Source organism: Carcharhinus amblyrhynchos, chromosome 3 (assembly GCF_965287045.1).
Source record: "Carcharhinus amblyrhynchos chromosome 3, sCarAmb.v2.hapA, whole genome shotgun sequence".
NCBI classification, from domain to species: domain Eukaryota; kingdom Metazoa; phylum Chordata; class Chondrichthyes; order Carcharhiniformes; family Carcharhinidae; genus Carcharhinus; species Carcharhinus amblyrhynchos.
The window spans coordinates 71,503,346-71,525,245 of NC_137326.1; the positions used below are offsets into that span (position 1 = coordinate 71,503,346).

At 46.0% G+C, this 21,900-nt stretch overlaps 1 protein-coding gene across 2 annotated transcripts; it reads right to left on the bottom strand.

The window, feature by feature from the left end:
* Positions 1 to 260: 260 nt before the first annotated feature.
* Positions 261 to 18,858, bottom strand: LOC145340778 (alpha-1,4-N-acetylglucosaminyltransferase-like). 2 transcript variants are annotated; one of them, XM_080185240.1, is made up of 3 exons: positions 18,687 to 18,852; positions 5,954 to 6,414; positions 261 to 1,414 (listed from the first exon to the last, which is right to left on the bottom strand). In XM_080185240.1, the coding sequence occupies exons 2-3, from the start codon at positions 6,380 to 6,382 to the stop codon at positions 812 to 814; spliced, it is 1,032 nt and encodes a 343-aa protein (XP_080041366.1). In that variant the 5' UTR covers positions 6,383 to 6,414; positions 18,687 to 18,852; the 3' UTR covers positions 261 to 811. The 2 variants fall into 2 exon arrangements, with proteins under 2 accessions (XP_080041366.1, XP_080041368.1); XM_080185242.1 differs by lacking the exon at positions 261 to 1,414 and adding an exon at positions 4,103 to 4,786 and having other exon boundaries at positions 18,687 to 18,858.
* Positions 18,859 to 21,900: the final 3,042 nt, after the last annotated feature.

Here is a 21,900-nt window from a genome sequence, read left to right on the forward strand (position 1 = left end):
GTTAGATAGGTTTCTGATAGACAGGGGAATTAAGGGTTATGGGGAGAAGCGGGAAAGTGGAACTGATCCACTTCAGATCAGCCATGATCTTACTGAATGGTGGGCAGGCTCGAAGGGCTAGGTGGCCTACTCCTGCTCCTATTTCTTATGTTCTTATTGTCACTCCACGAAGCAGCAGTTATTATTATTTGGCACTGAAATCAAATGTCAGCAAGTGAGATAGAAAATATCCTGACATTTAAGAATAGAGAAAGAGGTACCATTGTGAATGGATTGATTTTATTCTCAATGTGATTGTGCCTTATAAACATATGTTCATTATTCAATTTGCATTGTTAATCATTTCTTATTATTTTAACAACCATTTTCATGAGCATTGCACTCAGAAATATTACAGAACATGTATTTACAATTTAAATTATTTCCACTTTAACTCTCAGTTTTAGAAACCATGATATTTTCTCATGTAAGATTGATAATGTATAAAATTAAATGGTTGCAATTGTGACTCCAAAATAATGCCTTAAAGCCTGACAGCCGAAGATATAATTCATTCTAACACTATCACAGAGAACTCCAACACTGTGTTGTTGGGAATTTGAAATGCTCCTCATGGAAGACAATGCAATGTCAGTGCAGATTTGGAGCATTTACAACAGAACCCAGTTGTGCTCTCAGTTGCTGAGAGTTTGTCTGTGCCTAATCAAGTTGTAATGGTGGAATTTCCAGATTCTGTCCCAAATTATACCTGCTTTTTGGATGTCCTGCATACTTAGCATCCTCAGTAGTCCCCAAAATCTCAGGCCCTAAATTACTCTGAACTCTTTGGGGATTGAATTAAATCTCTATATGTAGTTGGACAATACATTTGAAAAAGATATTCCATTAATGATCCACTTCCAGCCACTACTTTTTTCTTTTTGTTGGAATTCATATAGTTCCAGACATGTGCTCCATATGTACCTGAGAAGACGCTTTCTATATCCTCCTTTTTCCAGGGATCGTAGTAATGTTCCCAATTTCGAAAGGGGATTGGATAGAACCGCCTTGGGACCCAGAAAGAGATCCCATTGCATTCTTTTGTAGTGAACTTGTCTGTGTGATTCAACTTGCACCATCGCTTCATAACACGGGTTATCAGTACAGGACCTTGATGACCCCAAATGTGCCCAATATAATTGGCCACAAAATCTTTCATGCAGTCCAACAAAAACTGATGATGTTTGAGATGAAATCCCATTACGCCATTACTGAAATCGGATTCCTGTTGCAAAACAGTAAAGTTAGCAAATGGCAAAGGCTTCATTGAGATAACATCGGTATCCAGATATGTACCACCATATTTCCATAGCAGAGCTAACCTGCAGCCATCAGCAAGGACATGGATCCAATATGTTTCCAAATCAGGATTCACCTGTGATAAGTGGACAAAGTAAAACAAATCTATTATGTTCTGTTACAGCATATTTAAACTTATTTCTTCACAGCCCATGTGCCTCTTCCTTCAGTCAAAGATAATTCTCAGTCAGTTTGCTGGAGCTCCACATGTTGTGGATATGCCGGCATTGGACTGGAGTAAACACAGTAAAAAGTAAACCTGGTGTTGTCAGACTTTTTACTGTGGCTCCACATGTTGCCCAAGGATATTCTTTAATGAAGAATGGGAGTGTTTTTGTGATGGTTTATTCCTAAATGGATTCTCCCTGAACAATTGTGGGTATGATTGGATCCCCAGCCACTACACGGCACAATATATAGCACAGAAAGTGTTTTTGAGGAAGTCTGTAAAGAAAGACATTGGCCACTGAGAACCTGCTAGAAATGTGGAAGTAAATGGACCCGTGACACACTGGGAAGGATGAGATCATAGTTATTGCTGAAACTTGCTTAAAGGACAGGAATTGTAATTCATTTTGTTGACCATTGCCGATGTGCAGATTTGCCACATTCCACTGGTTTCCAACCATGTAGTATTTTTCCCACCCATATGACTGAAGTGGTACGCACATGGAGCACAGCAAGTGAAGAGAAGTATGTGCTGATTGTACACAACGTTGACCAGCAGAGCCATGCACATTCTTTGTGTTCAAATACTTTTTCCACCACATGAAATTGACACCTCTTTTAATCTATGAATGATTAAGCATTTTCGACAACTTGTTATGAAATATTAAATGCATTGAACCTTATTCAAGTATTATCGTTCGTGAACATGCTCGATTTCAATCTTGAGGCCCATTCAGATGAAGGAGGGCCACATGTGGCCCACTCATTAACCTAGGTTGCCCATCACTGATCTTGGCACTAGGCTCCATGTGCTGAGATCAGACTTTCACAATGATTGGACTGAATTGTGTCCTTGAACATTGGAGGGAACACCCTCATTGCAAAGGAGAAGCCAGTATGACTGAGGTATTCTGTTGCTAATGGCACCCAACCAATGAGTTGGCAGCTTTGCAGAGAACTGATGAAGGAGCCTCTGGACCGAGCAGTGGGTCTTTCAGTGGAACGCAGACACAGTTGTCTCAGTGATACGAAGGAAGAAATGTTATGAGAGCAGGCAGCCATGGTGAGGTGGCAGCAAGTGAGATTTATTTCATTTGTACAGGTAGTTTCTAACATACATAGGCAGACGCAGTCTACAAGTGCCTAACAATTGTGTCCATGCTGTGCACTGAGAGCTTCAGAACCTTTCTAACCTTACCGCTATGTGTTGGTGTGTCCCCAGGATCCGCAGCAGAGATAGAGTTTGCCTGCTTTCTGCAACACCCTGTTGTCTGAGATGATCTTGGTGGGCGCCCTCTGGATGGCAATGTGGCACAGTGGTTAACACTGCTGCCTCACAGTGCCAGGGACCTGGGTTCAATTCCCGGTTTGGATCACAGTGTGGAGTTTGCACATTCTTCCCATGTCTGTCTGGGTTTCATCCAGGTGCTTCGGTTTCCTCCCACAGCCCAAAGATGTGTAGGTTAGGTGGATTGGCCATGTTAAATTGCCACTTTGTGTCAGGAGGACTAGCAGGGTAAGGATGTGGAGCTATGGGGATTGGGGCTGGGTGGGATTGTGGTTGGTGCAGGCTCAATCGGCCAAGTAACCTCCTTCTGCACTGTAGGGATTCTGTGATCTTGAGGGTCCAACATGTTTTCGGGGTGCTGTTGGCAGTGTCAGCTTCCTCAGCATGAGGGGCTAGATCTGATTCAATCAGATGGGCTGGACCATCCCAGAATCTCCTGAGTGGAAGGCCCAGGGCTGTACACCAGCAGATCCTCCGCCCTAAGGGCCTTTATAAATCGGAGTATTGAGTATAAAAGTTGGAGTGTTACGGTAAGGTTGTATAAGGCATTGGTGAGGCCGAATTTAGAGTATTGTGTACAGTTTTGGTCACCTAGTTACAGGAAGGATGTAAATAAGGTTGAAAGAGTGCAGAGCAGGTTCACAAGGATGTTGCTGTAACTTGAGAAGTTGAGTTACAGAGAGAGATTGAATAGGTTAGGACTTTATTCCCTGGAGCGTAGAAGAATGTGGGGAGATTTGATAGAGGTGTATAAGATTTTGATGGGTATAGATAGAGTGAATGCAAGCAGGCTTTTTCCACTGAGGCTTGGAGAGAAAAAAAACCAGAGGACATGGGTTAAGGGTGAAAGGAGAAAAGTTTAAAGGGAATACTGGGGGGGGCGTCTTCACGCAGAGAGTGGTGGGAGTGTGGGATGAGCTGCCGGATAAAGTGGTAAATGTGAGGTCACTTTTAACATTTAAGACAAACTTGACGGGTTCATGGATGAGAGGGGTGTGGAGGGATATGGTCCAAGTGCAGGTCAGTAGGACTAGGCAAAAAATGGTTTGGCACAGACAAGAAGGGGCAAAAGGCCTGTTTCTGAGCTGTAATTTACAATGGTTCTACTATGGTTCCTTGGGATAGAGGAAGTCGAGAAGCTTCACCATCCTCCAGCATTGGCAATAGTTGATGCCCAAAAATGCCTGAACCATGTGGTGCACACCCTGCACGATGGAGTGCATATACTACAGTATGCAATGCACATCCTGTGCAATGAAGTGCACACCATGCATAAATGGAGTGCACATCCTGTGCTATGGAGTGTATGTCAGGTACGATGGAGTATACATCCTTCGCTATGGAGTGCACATCCTGCGCTGTGGAGTGTCCATGATGTCCTCTGAAGTACATATCCTGTGCTATGAAGTGCACATCTTGTGCTACGGATTGCACATCTTGCGTTATGGAGTGTACACTGTGCACTAAGGAGCACACATCCTGTACTATAGATTTGTGCCCTGAATCAACGCATCGAGGTCTCCACTGCATCCACCACCCTTGCAATGTTGTCTCGGCTGCCTCTCAGTGCCAGCACTATCTCCTCAGATAGAAGGCATTGGAATTCTTCCACTCAGACTTTCAATCTGAGGGGTGTAGCTGACATCCCTTCCTGATGTTCTTGACTTTGAAGCTCCAGCAATTGAGGTATGACTGAGTCGAGAAGATTGTCATCTGATTGGGACTCTGCAGATTCCTGGCCTTCCGCAATCCTCTGAGTCCCAGTCTTCTGAGATGTCCCTGCCTCCATCTGCTGCAGATCAGAGAGAGTGAGGCGCTCACCAGATTCTGACCCTAGGAACTCTCCACTACAAAATCCCCCTGAAGTATGTCTCTGTGCTGGTGGAGGGCGTGGTTAAAATCTGTGATGTCTCTTCCATTTCCACTTCTGAGAACTCGTCCTCCCTGGTGTCTGGGGGAGACACCTGTGCCTGGCTGATGGAGGCACGATGCCTGCAAGGAAAAGGAGATGTTATTAATGCTTGGCAGGGGCATAAGGTTAGAAGGGACAGGGCTCACATTAGTTTGGTCTGATGGATGATGGTGTACTGGGTGCTCACTTGTTTTTTTGGCACGTGTCTCAGCCTTGGTGCAGGGAAGTCTTCTTGCTTCCCAGTCAACTGGAGAGTTCTGTCCTCAAATGCTGAGAGGATTTTGAATTCAGGCATCACTCCACCCAACTGGGATCTTTCCCATCTATTGTGAACCAGCCTCTTTTTCCAGAGAACAGATGGGGAATGTGGGAGCAGGCCTACGTGTGTGGTTGGTACAGACACCCTCACCCGATGAAGGAGCAGTGCTCTGAAAGCTCATGATTCTAAATAAACCTGTTGGACTACAATCTGATGTTGTGAGACTTCTTACTGTGCTCATCCCAGTCCAACGCTGGCATCTCCACATCATGTGCGTTTGGTGATTGGGCACAGGGATGTGATGAGGAGACAAAGCCATAGGGGAGATGAGGAAATGAGTGGGAGAGTGAGTGGTGATGTCCCTTGAGCTGACAGTGAGTGAGTTCCTGTGGATGTGTGATGGGTGTGTGAGTGAGTGCGCGATGATGAATGAGAAATCGCACATCCTGGCTGAACAAAGGAGATCATTTGTCCTCCTGCTGCATTGGATGGCCATTCTCTGTTGCAGGGTGCTGGTGCCACTGGTGCAGCCATCACCTCCCATGTGGAGGTGGTGAACCCGCTTGAGGCTTTCCTCCCTGTTCATGGGTACAGGATGTCCGTCTCTCCTCCACGGTATCCAACATTCTTCCAAGAAATGTCTCTGAGAATCTTGGGGCAGAATTCTTCTCAATAATTCTGATTTTTGGAGTTTGGGCAAGTGCTGGGTGCACTGGGGACACTGATTTGCAGCCTTTATATGGAGCAGCTTAAAGCACTCAGCTGATGGCAGGGTGGGTGAGTCAGGGTCTGCCTGCCATAGAGCTGGTGTGAAAGCTGAACAAAATGTTTTCTTTTCCAAGTGGCTAAAAATATGGCTGAAAAATTGCCACCATCAGGGACTACTCACTGTTTTAGCTGTCCAAAATCACACTTAGCCAAAAAAATCACAAAATTCCACTCAATAACAACAAATATACTCATTAAAATGTTTCTGATAACTGATTACCTTTTGATGCCACTCACGCAAAGGAGTGTTTTCAAATAGTTCACTGGGATTCAAGGGTAGAAGGACTACATTACTTATTGCAGATAACAGTGGAATGCCAGAATAATTAGGCTTTGGATATTGTGATAATGTGCCACTGAAACCCTTCATGAAATAATAGACGTGTTTGTCTGGATTTAACCGAGCAGCCGATTCCACTGAACACATCGCCAGTGGTGTGGGCTCAACTCTGTCAGTCGTCTCCACAAATATAATGCCAGGATCCATGACTCTTTCAGATAGACTTGGATCAGCTTTAATTTTCTTCTGTACTACTTCGATGAAGTTGTTTGTAATAAACTGATAGGCGTCCGGCTTGTGCAAACCGTAGAGAATACCACACATTGTAATGATAAGAGCGAGCAGGAACCACTTGTACTGGGATCCCATGATGTGGAACTGAACTGTTTCTTCAAAGGTTCCTGTGAAAGTGGAGAATATTATTTAGTAATGGAACACTGTGATACAGGCCCATAACTTACTGTTTCCCCAGTGTCACATTTGGGGGGTGCTCCTCTGGGAAATCCCTCCCGGAAATTCTCACGTATGATTTTACCCAGCAATTGCCCAGAAGTGCTAAATGCCTCTGGGAAATTGCAATGAGCTGGGAACCATCTGACAGAAGAGATTTAAATCACTAACTTCAGATGGTTCTGCTAGTCCTATTCTAACAATTACTTTGAATGAGTTAGAAGGACAAAAACACTCCTAACTTCAGAGCAAATCTCTAAACACTCAGATTTAGCCTCGCAGTGGACATGCTGCACACACACCGCCACCCGCATCCCAAGGGAACCCATCATGACATTCCCACCCCGACCTGATCCATGGTCCCTGACCCCTTCCTCATCAGGCCCACCCTGGCCTGGGCCCACCCTCACCCACCTCAGGCTCATAAATCCTCCCCCTCCCATAATCTGTGAAGCCCCTCACCTGCTTTCCGTCCTCAGAACTCTCTCCTCTGCTCTGGTACACATCACCTCCACCTCCTCTGGTTCAGGACACACCTCCCCCTTTCTGGTCTCCCCCCATTCCCTCCTAATGGTAGACCTTTTATTTTTGATAAGTATCTGCTCCCTTGTCCCTTTGAACATCCCCTTCTAGGCAGCTACTAATTCCTTTCCTTTCTGTGTCCAAGTTATTCCACACTGATGTTGCAGGGGGGATGCTGTGCTTCTCCAGTCTCACCCAGGCTGAGTTTGGAAAGTACAGGAGACAGGAGTTTCGCAATCCCAGCGAGGGCAAATCGGTCATGAATGGCTATCTGATGGAGATTGTCCAGTCTGCGGAAGTCATGGGCCAATCATGCTCACCCTGTAATCAACCAAGATTTACACATTGTATTCCATTGCTGAACCAATCTCCTCAATATGATGAATCATTCCCCCATGATCCACAAACTGCACAAGGCCACAAGAAGTGCATGCATCTTGGGAGTCGATGGTGGAAGTCAGACGTTGGCTCCAAAGTGCGTTGCAAAGCCGAAAGGGCTCCAACACCAGGGTTGTTGAATTGGGAGGCCCCAAAACATTTCACGTCTTTAGGCTGAGTGGTTAATTGCCTCATTTCTGTGAAGTACCTGATTTGAATTATTGAGGGGGAGAGGGCTTATAATAGTGGGGAATGGCTGAAGTTGGGGGTAGAAGGGAAGTGGAGTTATATAAGAAATATATTCATTGTGCTTTGAAAATTACTAATGTGATTGACTATTTGAGATAGTTAATTATTGGTATTCTGTTCTTTGTGCAGTAACATTCTTTTGATTTAAACTGTGATCCTTGTGGCTAAAGGAAAGGTGGCATGTGGCAGATTGGCTCACACTGCTGCCTCACAATGCCAGGGACAGGTTCAATTCTGGCGTCAGATCACTATCTGTGTGGAGTTTGCACTCCCCGTGTTTGAGGGTAATGCTGCCGGTTGCTTCCCAAAATTTAAGGACGTGTCGGTTAATGAGGTCAGTACAAGGTGTTATACGGTTCGGCCTGGGTAAGATGCTCTGTTGGAGAGTCGGTGCAGACTTGATGGGCTGAACGGCCTGCTTGCCTGTAGGGATCGAATGAGTGCCCACAGAGTTCTGAATAAATATTTGAGATTCGCCCTGTGAAATGCCTTCTCCTGATGGAACGACAGGAAGGAGCTCAGCAGACAAGGCCTCTGCAAATGTGGATCAGGTCAGGACCAGATGGATGTTATCATGAAGGTTTTGGCCCAAGATTGTACAGGACAGGTCAGGGTGGATCACGGGACCCAGCACAGTGCCAAGGTGGGCCGACACTGCCCTGACAAAGTTTTGTAGTCCAGGCAAAGGAGGGAGACTGGATGACAACTCTTAAGATGGCAGAGGATACCCTCTTGGGCAGCAGGGCATTCACAGGCCTGCGCTATTCAAGGGGCAATTCTCAGCTGCAATACTCTCCTCCAGGAAATTCCAGAACACCCTAAAGAATTCCACTGTCAACCAGACCAGCCCCAGGGTCTTACCCCTGAAGAGGCTGTTGAGAGCGCCATTCATCTCCTCCAGGCTGATAGGGGCATCACATTTTCCGATGCCGTCGGGGCCAAGCTGTGGCATCCTTGTTGAATGGATCCGAGACATTGTCGGCCAGCAGGATAAGGAGTTGCTAATGGATCCCATGTCTTTTTTCCAGTGAGTAGAAGAAGGAGGAGCCACTGTCTAGATCCTTGAGGAACCGGATTGGCGACTTCAAGTACACACCATGGCATCCGATAGGTTGCGGGTCCCTCAGCGCACCCTTCTCACTGTACGCCAGCTGCAGGTCCGTGTCATAATTGGGCTGACAGGGCATGACTCCAGGTGGAAAGCATTCTGCTCCAACTCCGACTTTTTGTCGATCCCCTTATGCACTCTTGACATAAGGTACAGATGCGAATCTTGCCTGTATCCACCATAGCCTCAAGGAGGAGAAGCTTCTCCAGCCTACCCAGAAACAATGAAACAAATCCAGTAGCTGTTCGTCTCCCAGCTACAGGTTGTTAAAGTGCCAGTAGGTGGACACAACTCGAATGCGAGATGGAAAGAATTCCGTCTACACCAGGTGGTGGTCTGAGCATGGCACTGGCTGCATAAAAGACATGATGTGGAGATGCCGGTGTTGGACTGGGGTAAACACAGTAAGAAGTCTCACAACATCATGTTAAAGTCCAACAGGTTTAATCGGTAGCAAAAGCCACTAGCTTTTGGAACACTAACATTCATCTGATGAAGAAGCAGCACTCTGAAAGCTAATGGCTTTTACTATCAAATAAACCCTGTTGGACTTTAACCTCGTGTTGTGAGACTTACTGTGCATGAAAGATGACAGAATGCACGATAGGTACTCCTTCGAAATGTAAAAGCAGTTGATTCTGGACACTTGATTCCAGGCCTCACGAGAGTGGACACCTGGAGTTTGGATGGGGATGTTGCCAGCCATCTACCAAGTCGAAGGACCCAACGAGGTCCCCCAACTTCACTATTATCAAAGCTTACTTGATGATAAGTAATTATACTTAATTATAAGGCAGTGTGTTCCTCAAGATTGTAGTTGCAATCCCCACTGAGAATGATCCACTCATTCATGTTGACGGAGCTGAGAAGAGTGGGCACTCATTCAAAGAAAGTCATTTGCTGCTGGCCAACCAAGGGAGCGTAGACATTCACAAAGTGAAACTCCACAACCCCCCTCGTGGTCTGTCAAGTGCCGCAATCAGCCTGGTACAGGCACCTTGACTCCCAAGGTCTTTGGCTGAAAACAGTGCCAACAAGAGAGCCATACCACCAGAATTGCCACTTCAGTAGCCACAAGGCTTCATCTCCCAGAACGTATGGGTTGTGCCCTGAGTAGAAGAACAACCTGGGAACCTTCAAGAAGAAGAAAAGGTGGCATTCTACAGAAACAATTTACAACATGGGAATAAAATATGACTTGTGAAGAAGGGAATGCCCAGGAATATGATGAAGAGCCCCAACTGAATGTCTTATCAATAAAGGGTAGATCACGTAGATTCTGGGGGATTTCCAAGTTAAGTGGACAACCTATTAGGATGGAAGTTGATACAGGTGCATTACCACTCTAAAAGAGAAAGTTGAGAACTATATTTTAGTTGGTATTAGCTCCAGAAACTTCACAGATAGTAGAGCACCAACAACAATCTCGAGTTGCCAGACAAGAAGTGAGGGCAAAACAATATCACTTCTGTAAGGAGATTGAATCCTAGTGTGTAATTATACCACGAATGAGAAATGGGTACCAACCATAGTTTTCGCAAAAAACTAAAGATGAACTAGTTTGGCGATGCCAGGATGTCCAACTGTTGTCATCTCAAAATGATTCTCAAAATTGTTGCATGTTTCTTTCAAGAGTTGTTAGTGATGTCATTAGGGTGTTGCAGAGGCTGATGTTTTATTTTCAGTTTGTTCTCTGTATAGGCTTGAGCCCCGACCATAAACCTGTTGTGTGTAAGTTTGGATCTACATGTGCAAATCACAGCTGATTGCTTTTATGTAAAACCCACAACCTCTAACATGGTTATTAGTCTCAACGCCATGTTGTGAGAAAGAATCTTGAAGTCTTGTAGCTGCTAGAATTACTTGTTTCCTGTGATTCGTGATCCACCTTGTTTAATAAAAAAAAGCACAAAAGATACATTCCACTTGGCGACAAACAAAGTAATTTGGTTGAGATGTATCTGTCAAATTAAAAAAGATAAAAATTCATAATCTACACTTTTTAATTCTCAGTCAGAAAATTGGATGTGTAATGAACTAACTACTCAACAGAACAAACTTGTCAAATGTAATGACATCATCACTACACTTTTAAAAAAGGAACAAAGGAACACATGCGTGGGACTTTCCGGTTTTGGGGTGAGCATGATGGGAAAATTCCGCCATGGTATGCGATTTGAAGGGCCCATTCGCCATGGGTGCAAATCCCGTTAAGGCCATTAAATGTTATGAGAGGGCCACAGCAGGATTTCCAACAGTGAGATCTCAATTTGAGATTGTCTCCGTGCCCTTCCCACCAGCAATGTAATCCGGTTCACACCAGAAAGGTATGACCTAACTATTTGGCTTAATGCCATTGATTCTGGGATCATAAGATTCCGTGATATCACATCAGCGGCAATCATTATTGATTTTTGAAAATGTAACCAGTCATGATGAACATGCCAGGGGTGCGGATGTGTGAAAATTTCAGGGGTGGCTAAGGATATGGCTGGGCAGTAACTAGCACTGCCCCATGGCACCTTGGAAATGCCAACCTGACAAAGCCCCCATTGGAGGGGTTCCTTTATGTGTGTGGGGAGGGAGGAAGAAGTTGATGATGGGGGGGTTTATGTCCTTAATTGAGGATGTGGGGGCAATGGAAGCAATGTGGGGGATATGGAGGGATCCGTTGCCCCAATACTGGTAGGGCGGAGGGGACAGAAATTGGGTGACACTGAAGATTGAGTTGCGCCTTTGCTTGCATGGCTTGGATGTGTCCCCATGTCTCATGGGTGTTGCGATCTCCAGGACTGGCCTTGATGTCTGTAGGGGGAGGGGGCCTTTCGCTTTACTTTGAGATTGGGGTGTGCTTTAAAAAATGCACCCTAATCTCTGAATCCCAGTTTTGCCAGAGACCCCTCACCTCTGTGTGGCTGTGTAATCCTCACCTGCACTTTGAAATTATACAGAGTGCTTTTCATCAGGTGAGAAAAGGCTTCTGTGAAGCCAACAAGTTTCACACAGCTTCTCTTGCAATTCTGGGAAAACTCCACCCACAGTCTCATCATTCTTCAAATTCAAAGCTTCAGATCCTTTGCTCCTCCCAATATTTTGAACTAAGAGCACTCAGGATTATTCCAACCTTAAACTGTTTATTTCCAAATTCCAATTCATGTGTTTTGATCTTAATTCTGACAAAGTAATTGGAAAATTTTCTGGTCAAGTAATTCCCAAGTGTTGATTATTGTGGTGCTGCGCTCCTATGTGCGTGGAGGGGGAGAAGCAAGCAGGGTCACATGACAGATCAGGCCAATCGTGGAGTTAGTGGTTAGGGTCCACGAGTCACTGAGTGTTGTGGCGGCCTCGAAGGCTACAGAGGAGCTTCGATCCCCATCTCCCCTTGGCCTTTGTGCCTTATTAAGCAAGCAAAGGCTCACCCATAAGAAGTGGTCAGCGGTGGTAATCCTTTACTCTATTCGAACCATTGTTGCAGGTCTCAAGGTCAACACTACCTGACTATGAGCCACAGGCACGGCCCATTCCTTTGATGTGCACTAAAAGGTGTTGGTGATGGGAAACTGGCTTTTGGCTGAATTTCTAGATTGACTTGATGAGCTTTTTTATTGCTATCCTATATAGATATTGTTTCCAATTAAACCTCCTATCCATTTATCTACTCTGTTGTTTGTAGATTAGTTAGTATAATCACGATTACGCGATCTTGCATTGCAATTCTGTCTAGCAACAACAGAAGTTCCAAATTTAGCTTTTATTGGTAGATTGGTATTGGTAGAGGGATTGAATTTCGGAGCTGTGAGGTCATGTTACAACTATACAAAACTCTGGTGCGGCCGCACTTGGATTATTGTGTACAGTTCTGGTCGCCGCATTATAAGAAAGATGTGGAGGCATTGGAAAGGATGCAGAGGAAGTTTACCAGGATGTGGCCTGGTATGGTGGGAAGGTCTTATGAGGAAAGGCTGAGGGACTTGAGGTTATTTTCATTGGAGAGAAGAAGGTTACGAGGTGACCTGATTGAGGCATACAAGATGATCAAAGGATTGGATAGGGTGGACAGTGAGAGCCTTTTAACTCGGATGGTGATGGCTAACACAAGGGGACATCGCTTTAAATTAAGGGGTGGTAATTATAGGACGGATGTCAGAGGTAGGTTCTTTACTCAGAGGGTAGTGAGGTCGTGGAATGCCCTGTCTGCGGCAGGTGTGGACTCGCCAACTTTAAGGGCGTTCAAATGGTCAGTGGATAGGCATATGGATAACATTGGAATAGTTTAGGTTAGAGGGTCATTAGATTGGTTCCACTGGTCGGTGCAACATCGAGGGCCGAAGGGCCTGTACTGCGCTGTAATGTTCTATGTTCTAAACATTTACCTGGTTTTATTCAGCCCACAACTCTTAATCAAGCCGACAACTTTCATTTGATTTTAAACTTAATGTTGAAACTACTATTGCAGAATGGCAATTTAGGAAATGAACAATGCATTTAACCTAGAAAACCACAACAAAGAAAAATCCACACAAGTTCTTCATTAGACACACACTCATTCACTTATGGAGGCTGCCATATTCACACATTGGGGACGATTCTCCCAAAAAATTCTAAGTGCTGAATTCCCGGGAAAACTGAAATAATTCATGCTGTCTTTTGCAGTGAAAATTCACACGAAAATCTCCAACATTCTGTGCAATGCAGAGGCCACCAGCGTGAATATTATTATATTTCAGGGTGTGGGGTCTATTCATGCTGGAGAGGCTGAAATCACCAGCCTCTATATATGCGCAGTGGCCCTGAAATATCATTCTTCCAATCACTGACCAGCCCAGGATCCCTGCAGTGCTGCAGCTCCAACTGCCTCCACGGCACAATCCGCGGCCCCCCGTCCATTCGCAGGCCGGTCCCAAACCTTCCCCCCCTAATCCCAGCCTGCCCCGATCTTCAGCCCTTTCCCCAGCAGTGACGATTCCCCCCAACACTACCCCAACAGATCAACCCCTGGCAGACTCCCCAGACTGACCAACCCCATTCCCCACGCCCCAGCCTGCCCTGATCAGTGGCCTCCATCCAGCGCCTACCGATCTCTATTCAGGTGGCAGTGGGACCCCCGAATCTCACTGATTGCCCCCAGACCCTTTGCCCACCAGTCTCCGTCCCCTAGGCCCTTCCCCAATAGGCCCCTCCTCCTTGGCACTCCCCATGCCTGGTGAGCAGTGACAAAGTGCCTCCTGGGCATGGGTGCTTTTTCCCTTGGGCAGTGCTAGGGGGCACAGGCTGGCACAGTCAGTGTACCCATGCTGACAGGGCACCACCCTCCTGCCACCCAACCCCATGGGTGGGGCCCTGATTGCCCCTCTTCACTCCAGCAGGGTCAGGCCGCCAGCTCCCCAAAAGTGCGGAGCTGCTGTAATTCCCGCTGGAGTGATACACTCTGGCAGGGTGGGAGATTTTAGTAAGCCCAGAAAATTCAGCCTGGGCCCACAAACAGCATTTAAATAGTATGTGAAATAATATTTAAATGCTAGTGCCGCCTCACATCGATATCTGGCATTGCGCAGACGCCACTGGAAATCCAGGCCTGAGAGATGCAATCGCAGCTCGAACGTTTGTGGGAATCCCACGAATCAGCTGACACACGATTCTCCTGGCTCGCTGCACTAAAACATTGGCACAATGCGATGGGACAATCGAAGCCATCATGCCCACAGCATTTCACTTTTCTTTCATTCAATTTCAACAATTTAAAACTGAAGTTAGATGTAGCTCTCGAGGCTATAGGGATCAAGGAAAATGGGGAAATGGAAGGTCAAGATATTGAATTTGATGATCAAACATGACCAAAATGAATGCGAGCAGGCTTGAAGGGCCAAATGATCTATTCCTACTTCTGATTTCCATGTCTTCCAAACATGTTTGTTCCATCACTCATCTGAATCTCTCACCATGCTCTAGAGCCCCCAAGTGAGTCACTCAGTTGCGATCTGCGGGAACGCATGCGCGAACCCCACGAATCGGCACTCGCGTGAATCTCCCAGTCTGATCTGCCAGATAATTACCGGGTCAAAATGGGAGAATTGCCCCCAGATTCTTTCCAGCTGTTTATTTGAGCATCTGCAATGGGACATGCATTTCTGGCAAATCCTGCAGAATGGACTCGATGATCATTCTCACACAACATATTTTATATGGCATTGGGTGACAGACATTTACATAAAACATGCACTAGTATCATATGGTCACTAGATATCTGTTCTTCATTTTAGATAACTCCTACATATTGAGTCCTCTGATTTAATAGTCTGTTAAGCCTGTTCCCTCCTCAGATGGATTCAGCCTTAGTGCGCTGTCAGATCCTCGCCCACTCCAATTCCATGACAGGCGAGGTGATAGAGTTCTAGTCAATGTGTCTGTAGGAATCTTCCATTTTGGATAAGAAGACACACACACATATGCTTCAAAAACAGGAAATGCTGGAATATCTCAGCAGGTCCCACAGCATTTATGGGGGGAGAATAGAGCCAATGTTTTGTGTCTGGGTGACCCTTGCAGACTCAAAAGGTGGTTCTATTCTCTCTCCACAAATGCTGTCAAACCTGCTGAGATTTTCCAGTGTTTCCTGTTTTTGTTTCAGATTCCAGCAGCTGCAGTATTTCGTCTTTACGCACATATGTTTGCAGTTTTAGATCATAATTGTTCAGTCACGTGAATTGGAAGTTAATTCTGGTTAACAGTTGCACCAGAGAAAGCAAACTTTGAAAATAACTCTTGGATTTCATTTATTTTTCAATCGTTTATTCATGGTGTGTGCATCGTTGCTGAACCAACAATTATTGCCCATTCCTAATTGGCCGTGAGAAGGGGTTGGGGAGCTGTTTAGTCCAATTTGCAAAATGGTTTATTATAAAGCTCAGGCTAATAAAGATACTTTGTTTTTAATTTCTAAGGGCCACATTTGTAGAAATTAAAATGAGAGAAGTGAAAATCGGTAAGAAAGGTTTTAAAATAATGGGACTTAAGATCTTTTTTGTTTAAAGAAATCACATAAAGTGGTGCACACAGATGCATCAAAGCATGTTTTGTGCCACCCATTTCAGTTCTGCAGAGAAATTAAGCCTTTTAGCAAACCAGTGACCTTTAAATTATCCTGTCATGGTTTGTAGTTTTTGAGCGTAATTTTATATGTATTGGATGTTATTAATTTTGTTTTTTGGCAGGTGTGATTACACATGTTAACTCAGTGGTTACCTGACCAGAGCCACAAGAGATTTTTTTCTTTCCTTCCACAGGTGACAATTGATCTGAATGTGGTGTGAAAAATAAGAGATGACAATACGCATGCTCTTTGAATGTAAGAGAACTGTGATAACGCCCATGTTGTGCATGGGGAATCATTAATTGACCTCCTAATTGGGCTTGATGAATACTAGCTCCCTGGGAACTGGTAATTAGCCAACCAGGTGAGGCTTGTATACTGAGTCCTGTATCAATCAAGACTCCATTATCATTTTAGTCTTGCTTGGGACATGGGCCTGATTGTACCAAAAATTAAAATGGCGGTAAATTCGGGTGTCGGGTTTGTAACGCGATCTGTACCTGAAACCGAGCAGATCACGCCTTTACCGACATCCGATTTCCGCATCCCAATCAGGCGGCCCAACTATTTAAATGCATTAGCATGCATTTAAATTGATTTAACGAACCGCGCACCCAACTCTACCACCAAATCCCACTTTACTGTCTTCGGATCCATTCCGGATCCGCGCTGTTATCAACCTGCAGAATAAAAATCCGAAGCACATTCCTATTCAGCAGGGGAACCTCCGAACCCCTGTGAAAAGGAAAAACTTATAAACAAGAGTCACAACCAAGTAACCCACCTGGGTGCTCGAAAGCATGGTGAGAGATTCAGATGAGTGATCAAACATCAACGCATGTTTGGAAAATGCTAAAAAATTTTGGAAAAAATTTTGAATCACTGCATTCCGAATGTTCATAAAGTTTGATTTGAGGAAATGATTGATTTCATTGAGTGTGAGGTTAAAAGGTATTTTACAGGTGTTTGTCAGTCATTCAAAGCTGGAGGCTGATTTATTTTAAAAATGTACGTTTAGTAAGTATCTGTGTGTTAGTGTTTATGTGATTTTTCTTGCCTGTGAGTCCGTGTCTGCTGCTTCTATCTTTGAAGCATATTAGTTAATCCTCTATGGTCTGGTACTGGTAGTTGCTTTAAAGTTGCTTCTTTAATGCATACTGTTGTATTTTGAATTAGGTTAAGTGAGGGGAATAATAGACTTTGATAAAATGATAGAGAAGTTGTTAAAATAGCCCATGAAGGGTTTTGGGGAACAAACGGGAAAGTGGAACTGATCCACTTTAGATCAGCCATGATTTTATTGAATGGCGGGGCAGGCTCCAAGGGCTCGATGGCCGACTCCTGCTCCTATTTCTTGTGTTCTTATGTTAAAATAATTTGTTCTGGGTGAAAGTGGTGTTTTTGGAGAAATATAATGTGGTGCTTTACATTCTGGTTAACTTCAAATGTCAGGTCATTGGATATTTCAACATCATGGATTGGGATATGAATCTACAACAATTTTGGCTCGGAAGTGAAGATTTAACCAAATGAGTTAAGCTGGGACCAGAGGAGCTTTGCTCCAACACGGGCATAAAAGCAATGTACCTTTATCCTTTCATTCCTTATTTGGAAATTTCAGCTGTTATTAACCTTCAGTAACTGTCACCAATGTAATAACTCCAGAAATTGGCAATAAAGGATCTATGCTTTATCGCACAAAATGAAAATAAACTGTGACCACAAGCCTATGGTGAACACATCAGGCCCGATTTTTCCAATTGGAGGCTAAGGGCCGGATCCAGACGTAAAACGGATTCGCGCCCGGAATCCTCATTCCAGCGTGCCCACATGCTTTTTGCCGGCTCCGGTCCAGTCCGTGCTGTGGGAAGGGTTCAGCACGGCCGGAACGATCGGAGCTCTGAACTGCGCCTGCACAGTTCAAAAAAAAATCTGAAACAGCGCACCGGGGCACGAAAGACAAAACCAGCAGAGAGACTGGCGGCGGGTGGGGGGGGACGGTGGGGAGGTGTAGGACAAGCCACGATCGGACCCCCTTGGGAGGCAGGTCTCCCCCCAGCAGATGCCCCCAGATCAGACCCCCCCGGGAGGCAGCCCCCCCTCCACCGATCAGACCCACCCTGGGAGGCACCACCCCCCCCCCCCCCCCCCCCCGACCCCTCCACGTCAGACCCCGCCCCGGGAAGCAGGCCCCTCCTCGGCAGAGCACACCCCCAACCTACCTCGATTGCTGCTCTTCCCCCCACCATCCTTCTGAGCTGCAGTCGTTGATGTGGAGATTCCAGCTTTGGACTGGGTGAACACAATAAGAAGTTTCACAGCAGGTGGTGTGAGACTTCTTACTGTGTCCACCCAGTCCCACGTCGATATCTCCACATTAACCAGTGCAGGTCAGAAGGAAAGTTGGGGGAGAGCAGCAATCGAGGACAATTGATTGTGGTCTGATCGCGGGGACAGGGCTCTGATCTCAGGGGCGATCCCTCCCGGGGGATCTGACTGTGGTGGGCGGGGGGGTGGGGGTCTGCGGGGTGTTTGCCTCCCGGAGTGGGGGGGAATCACGGGGGTCGGGGGGGGGGCTATCCCGGGGGGGGGGATGGATCGCGGGGCTGTGTGGTCTGCCAAGAGGCGCCTGCATCCTCGAGGGGTCCGATCGCGGGGCGGGGGGTCTGCCTCGTCTCTTCTTCCTCGTCCATTCTCCTGTGATTCAACACCAAAGTCATAATATGCGCTAACTTATCGTGCACTTAGGAATCACTTTCTCCTCCCGCAGAGTTTGAGTCTTTGTTTTTACCCTGATCTGGATTTGTCACAAAGAGTCCAGTTCGGACCTTACGCAGACAGTCTGATAGAGTATTGACAATTTGAATAAGACTCACCAAATTATTGTTCTGCCTTCACGGGTTTCTGGCAATTCATGTTAGTGAAAACAACTGAAGTTCGGATGGTCTCCAGTTTTCCCCACAGTCCAGATAAGACTCAAGTTCTTTCCAGGTGTTTATTTCAGCATCTGCACTTCCGGCAACTCCTGTAGGATGGACCTGATGATTATTCTCACACAAGGTATTTTTTGTGGCATTGGGTGACAGACATTTACATGTCTTTCCTTATCAATTAACCAATCACAGAGCTACACATGTTGTCTTTGTGATTAGACCTGCCTCTCTGCAAGGTCTGAATTTCAACTTTTGTCTTTTCTTCAAACTGCTTTATTTAAGCGAGTTGCTCTGGACATTCGTATCCACACCATGCAGCAATCGCATGATCCCTAGAAGGGATCTGTTTACACTTCATCACCAGCATTTACAAGATAACAGAACAAAGACTCAAGATCTTGTGTGATACCTGTTCTCCTTCATTTTAGATAACATTACTCCATTTTGAGTACACTGCTTTGATTTAATATATTCCATTAAGCTTTGAGTCTTATTGAGTTGGATGAAAAATCAGGTGAGAGACTGGAGAATTGGAAGGTCCTGCCAGTGGGATGGGCCCTTATTCCCGGAACAGAAAATTCCAGCCTTCTGCTTTAGAACAAAGAACAAAGACAATTACAGCACAGGAAAGGCCCTTCCGCCCTTCAAGCCTGCACCAACCATGTTGCCTGACTGAACTAAAACCCTTCTGGTGACCATATCCCTTTATTCCCATCCTAATCATGCATTTGTCAAGACACCCCTTAAAAGTCACAAATGAGAGCATTGTAATTTTAAGAGATGAAGCCTGCTTGTATTTTGGAGATAAATGGCAGAAATCCTGCTGGAACTGGCCAGAAAATAAAATTTTATTTAGTTTACAAATTATGCGAGTTCAAAATTAAATTTGGAACATTGAGCAACCTGCTGAGTTATAAACTAGAAGTCTTGCTAACACACACAATGAACCCGTAAGCTAACAGGCAGTATTTTTTTGTCTAAGTGCTGGGCAGACTTGAAACTGGGAGAATTTCAGATCGATTTTTTGGGGACATTTTTGGTCCCCCCATGTGCACTCTGGCTGCAAAACTTTGAGCGAGTCTGATTCTCGCTGTAGGAACCTATGGGCAGGGATTAAAAAACATAAGAACAGAAGAAATAGGAGCAGGAGTAGGCCATCTAGCCCTTCGAGCCTGCCCTGCCATTCAATAAGATCATGGCTGATCTGAAGTGGCTCAGTTCCACTTTCCCGCTTTCTCCCCATAACCCTTAATCCCCTTGCCTACCAAAAACCTATCTACCCGCGTCTCAAATATATTTAGTGAGGTAGCCTCCACCACTTCAATAGGCAGAGAATTCCAGAGATTCACCCCACTTTGAGTGAAGAAGTTCCTCCTCAACTCTGTTCTAAACTGCACCACCACTTATCTTGAGGCTGTGCCCTCTAGTCTTGCTGTCCTTTCTGAGCGGGAAGAACCTCTCCACCTCTAGCCTATCCATCCCTTTCATCATCTTATACGTCTCAATGAGATCTCCCCTCATCCTTCTAAACTCTAACGAGTACAAGCCCAGTCTATTCAGCCTCTCCTCAGAGCTCAACCCCCTCAACTCTGGTATCAGCCTAGTGAACAACACACCCAAAACCCTGCAGCTCCAATTGCAGCCATCATCTGCAAATGCGCAAAATAAATGCAGCCCCCTCCTGGGCCAGGTAACCCCTCCCCCAGGCCCCCACAAACACTGGACCCTCCCCAACATTACTGACCCCCTTACCCCCACCCCCCTGCAATCCAGACTGATCACGACCCTCCTCTCCCCACCGATCGCAGGGAGAGTGGCAGCGGACCCCCTCTCTTCCACCGATCGCAGGCAGAGAGGCAGCAGCCACCACACCCCGGACCCACCTGCATAAGAGCTGATCTGCTCCTGACTCCAATGGCTGTATAACACCTCCCTCTTTCTCCCTAGCCCCCAATCATCACAGAGGCACACATCCCCCCTCCACCGTTCCCCACATCAGCACACCTGCAAGTGCTCACTTGTATTCCCCTCATTGCTAACAAACATACTACGTTTAACTTGCTGGAATGCTCTCCCAAACTATCTGCAGCTCATCTGCCCTGACAAGGGGCAGCTCCATTAGAACCCCAAGGATGGACAGGCACACGGTCAGTGCAGGAAAAAATGGCAAAGAAGTCAGCACCCAGATTCACTGAGAGTGATCGCAACAGATTGCTCGATGTTGCAGAGGCAAAGCAGGGTACCCTCTTCCCCCCAGCAGGACACAGACCAAGGGGAGGTGACGGCAAAACAGCCTGGGAGGCATTTGCTGCTTTGGTCAGTGCCATGGCACTGGTCCCCAGAACAGCGAAGCAATGTCGCAAAATGTCAATGATTTCATCCAGGCAGCAAAGGTGAGTGTTTAACCCCATCCAGTATCTTACCCCAAATAAGAACATAAGAAATAGGAGCAGGAGTAGGCCATCTAGCCTCTCGAGCCTGCCCCGCCATTCAATAAGATCATGGCTGATCTGTTGTGTCTCAGTTCCACATCCCCGCCCTCTCCCCATAACCCTTAATCCCCTTGCCTATCAAAAACCTATCAACCCGCGTCTTAAAAATATTTAGCGAGGCAGCCTCCACCACTTCAACGGGCAGAGAATTCCAGAGATTCACCACCCTTTGAGTGAAGAAGTTCCTCCTCAACTCCGTTCTAAACCGCCCCCTCTTTATCTTGAGGCTGTGCCCTCTAGTCCCACTGTCCTTTCTGAGTGGGAAGAGCCTCTCCACCTCTACCCTATCCATCCCATTCATCATCTTATAAGTCTCAATGAGATCTCCCCTCATTCTTCTAAACTCTAACGAGTACAAGCCTAGTTTATTCAGCCTCTCCTCATAGTTCAACCCCCTCAACTCCGGTATCAGCCTAGTAAACCTCCTCTGCACTCCCTCCAAGGCCAAAATATCCTTGCGTAAGTGCAGCTACCAAAACTGCACACAGTACTCCAGCTGCGGCCTCACCAGTGCCCTACACAGCTGCAGCAAGACCTCCCTACTTTTAGATTCAATCCCCCTTGCTATGAAGGCCAGCATCCCATTTGCCTTCCTGACCACCTGCTGCACCTGCAGGCTGGGTTTTTGCGACTCATGCACAAGGACCCCGAGGTCCCTCTACACC

What these genes read in the sequence shown, in the direction of transcription:
- LOC145340778 (XM_080185240.1), bottom strand. Translation starts at nt 6,382, where the DNA reads ATGGGATCCCAGTACAAGTGGTTCCTGCTCGCTCTTATCATTACAATG. An exon ending in TGCGTGAGTGGCATCAAAAG is followed by an intron (nt 1,415 to 5,953) that starts GTAATCAGTTAT and finishes CACTTATCACAG; the next exon opens with GTGAATCCTGATTTGGAAAC.